This window comes from Calidris pugnax, unplaced genomic scaffold, assembly GCF_001431845.1.
Source record: "Calidris pugnax isolate Ruff unplaced genomic scaffold, ASM143184v1 scaffold44, whole genome shotgun sequence".
NCBI classification, from domain to species: Eukaryota; Metazoa; Chordata; class Aves; order Charadriiformes; family Scolopacidae; genus Calidris; species Calidris pugnax.
In genome coordinates, this window is record NW_015094506.1 from 31,330,438 (window position 1) to 31,333,142 (window position 2,705).

A 2,705-nucleotide genomic window follows, 5' to 3' on the forward strand; every position below is an offset into this window, starting at 1 on the left:
GAGCTTACCTCAAACTCCCACAACACCAACGGCCCCAGTCACCCCAATTACCCAGGGACCCTCCGTAATCACCCCAGCCAGTGTACCCAATGTGGGAGCCATTCGAAGAAGACATTCAGACAAATACAACATTCCCATGTCATCAGGTACGACGCTTTGGATCAATACTTTTGTTTTGATATTCCACAAATTTATGCTATAACTAAAATATCATGGAGGCAAATTGAGGATGTCCAAATGGTGTTTAGTAAAGATAATTTTAAAAGAATCTTTCCATCTCCAATTTATTTTGCCAATGATTTTAAAGAAATAGAAAACTAAAAGAAAAAAACCCTCTGAAACAGTCTTGTTTTAGCATTGTAAGTTAATACTGGATACGTGAAAAAGGTTGGTATTAATGGTGATATATGCTCCTTTAGCTGCCATCAGCCCATGGCATAAACCATATTTAATTCGATATATGTCTGTTAGTGTACTACTCCGCTAACCAGAGCAAAATCCTACAAAGGAATGTTTTAGATGGGAAATAAGGGAGGGCAGGGAAGGAGACAGCTGACCGTTGCTGTATGACCATGTAAGAAAATATTCAGTTTGCACATTTTAAAAGGGTCTTGTTGCTGGAAGCAGGCAGGATGGCAGGGGTGCGCCACTGCTGCCGTATGTTAGGCAACCGACTGGGGCATGCTTCATTTGCACTTTTACATCAAGGAGCACAGAAAAGACTTTTTTGTGTAATTTGCTTGTCTGTGGCCTTTTGTGTGTTCCTGAGTAAATAGTTCCTTTGAAAATCATTGTGAGCACATAGGAAACAACGTCATCAATCATCACATGCAATGCAGGCTGCTAATAACATTAACGTACAGTTTGTATGGTTTTATTTTACAGAAATTGCCCCAAACTATGAATTTTATAAAAATGCAGATGTCAGACCTCCATTTACTTATGCAACTCTCATAAGGCAGGTAAGTAGAGAGAAAATTAAGTTTGCCTGATTAAATTAAAATTCATTAATGCTTAAAGTAAGGCTTGGTTGAGAAAGTGTCATCCAGTCTAGTTAGTAAACCATTATTTTATGTCACTATGTATCTTGTCTCATTTCAGGCTATCATGGAATCGAGTGACAGGCAGTTAACACTTAATGAAATTTACAGCTGGTTTACACGGACATTTGCTTACTTCAGGCGTAATGCAGCAACTTGGAAGGTAACTTCTTCGCCGGCAGTTTAAAGATGCCTAGCGCAGTTCCTTACAGATAGCACAAGGAACATTTATTTACATGACATAAGCAGATTAGTATCTGCTTCCCCTCTTTTTAACCTGCCTCTTGAATGGAATGAATTCCCTCTCTCAAAATGACAAGTGAAAGAATAATTTTGCCTCTGATATAGTTTTCTAATTTGGTGCAATTAATAGCTGAGGCTTGGCAGAGAAATGAGGGCCTGACACACTAATTACAGTGTGAGCACTCAATCATCAACACCTTTGTTAGTCGCACTATATTACTTTTTCTCTTGCATATTATTGGCTAATTAGTTTGAAAAATGTCTGTTTGCCTTGTGCAACAAATGGAGGCTGTAGGTTTTGTCTTGGTCTGTGCCTTTTGTACACATCATACCTCATCATACAGACTGAAGCTGCCACAGGAGTGAGGGCCATGGCTACTCAGCTGGAACTAAAAGAAAGTAAAGTGAATATTATCCTGTCAGAACATAAATGCAGTTTATTTACTTAGACAAAAGGGTTCATCTATATCCCTGTCCAAACAACTTCATTGTCTGGATCCTACAAGAAGCTAAAAAAATGTTAGTTCTGTGCATCTATTTTTGGAAAGAGAGCAACGTCTGGAAAGATAAGGGCACTCAGCACAGACTAAGTGAACTGTTTTATTTTCATTTCAAAAAGCAGTCAGAAACATCAATTAGCCACAAGCCATTTGGTACAAAAGGGGGAAAATGTTTGTAGCTGAGAAGAATAGAGGCAGCAAAGCACTCATCAGCATACTAAGAATTTTAGACTGTGAGATATGCTAAAGTGAATTAATTTGGATTTAAAATGCAAATTAATCTGGCGAGCGATTACAGATATATGGGTGTGAAGCTCAGAATGCTTTTAATTTACAAAATGTTTAGATGTTATTAGTTGCTACAGTATGTGGTGCTGTACTGTAAATGAATGTAATTGTTTTATTTATGCATGGTTACTTGATATGTATTTTATATGATGAAAATGTCAGAGGTAATCTGTAGAAAATATGTTTTAGAGCTTTTTCAATAAGTAATATTTATGTTGAAGATTTACGTTTTCTTTTGTTACTCATTAGAGAATGTAGTGAATGCTCCGTCATTTGATTTACTGAAAGAAATTTTAAAAGAAATGAAAGGTGATTTAATATCTTAGCTTGGTCTCATCTCCACAGCTCGGGGATCCAGCAAAACTCATTCTGAACAGCTTATTAGTTCTAACTATATCGCATGCATAATAAAACTGCTCATTTGCTCATTAATATTAAAATTATCATATTCAGAGCCATGGGCATTAAGATCAATCAAATCCTTGGATTTCAGGTCAGATGCTAGATCTGCTTATGCTTCCCCCCCCCCCCCCCCCTTCTTTTTTTCGCACAATTTGCTCACAGACTGAGCTTTTCACGAGTAACATCATTATCTTGACTTTATTTTTCTATTAGACCAACCATTTCCTTATGA

The 2,705-nt window shown here is 37.2% G+C and overlaps 1 protein-coding gene across 9 annotated transcripts in view; it reads left to right on the top strand.

Annotated features, from left to right (window-relative positions):
* Positions 1 to 2,705, top strand: part of FOXP2 (forkhead box P2) — a 368,419-nt gene that overhangs the window by 331,736 nt on the left and 33,978 nt on the right. For all 9 annotated transcript variants that reach the window (XM_014963970.1, XM_014963961.1, XM_014963967.1 and 6 more), the window contains 3 exons: positions 1 to 146; positions 886 to 962; positions 1,102 to 1,203. The exon at positions 1 to 146 is cut by the window's left edge and continues 56 nt beyond it. In XM_014963970.1, coding sequence (XP_014819456.1) covers positions 1 to 146; positions 886 to 962; positions 1,102 to 1,203 — 325 coding nt within the window. The remainder of the gene's footprint in view (positions 147 to 885; positions 963 to 1,101; positions 1,204 to 2,705) is intronic.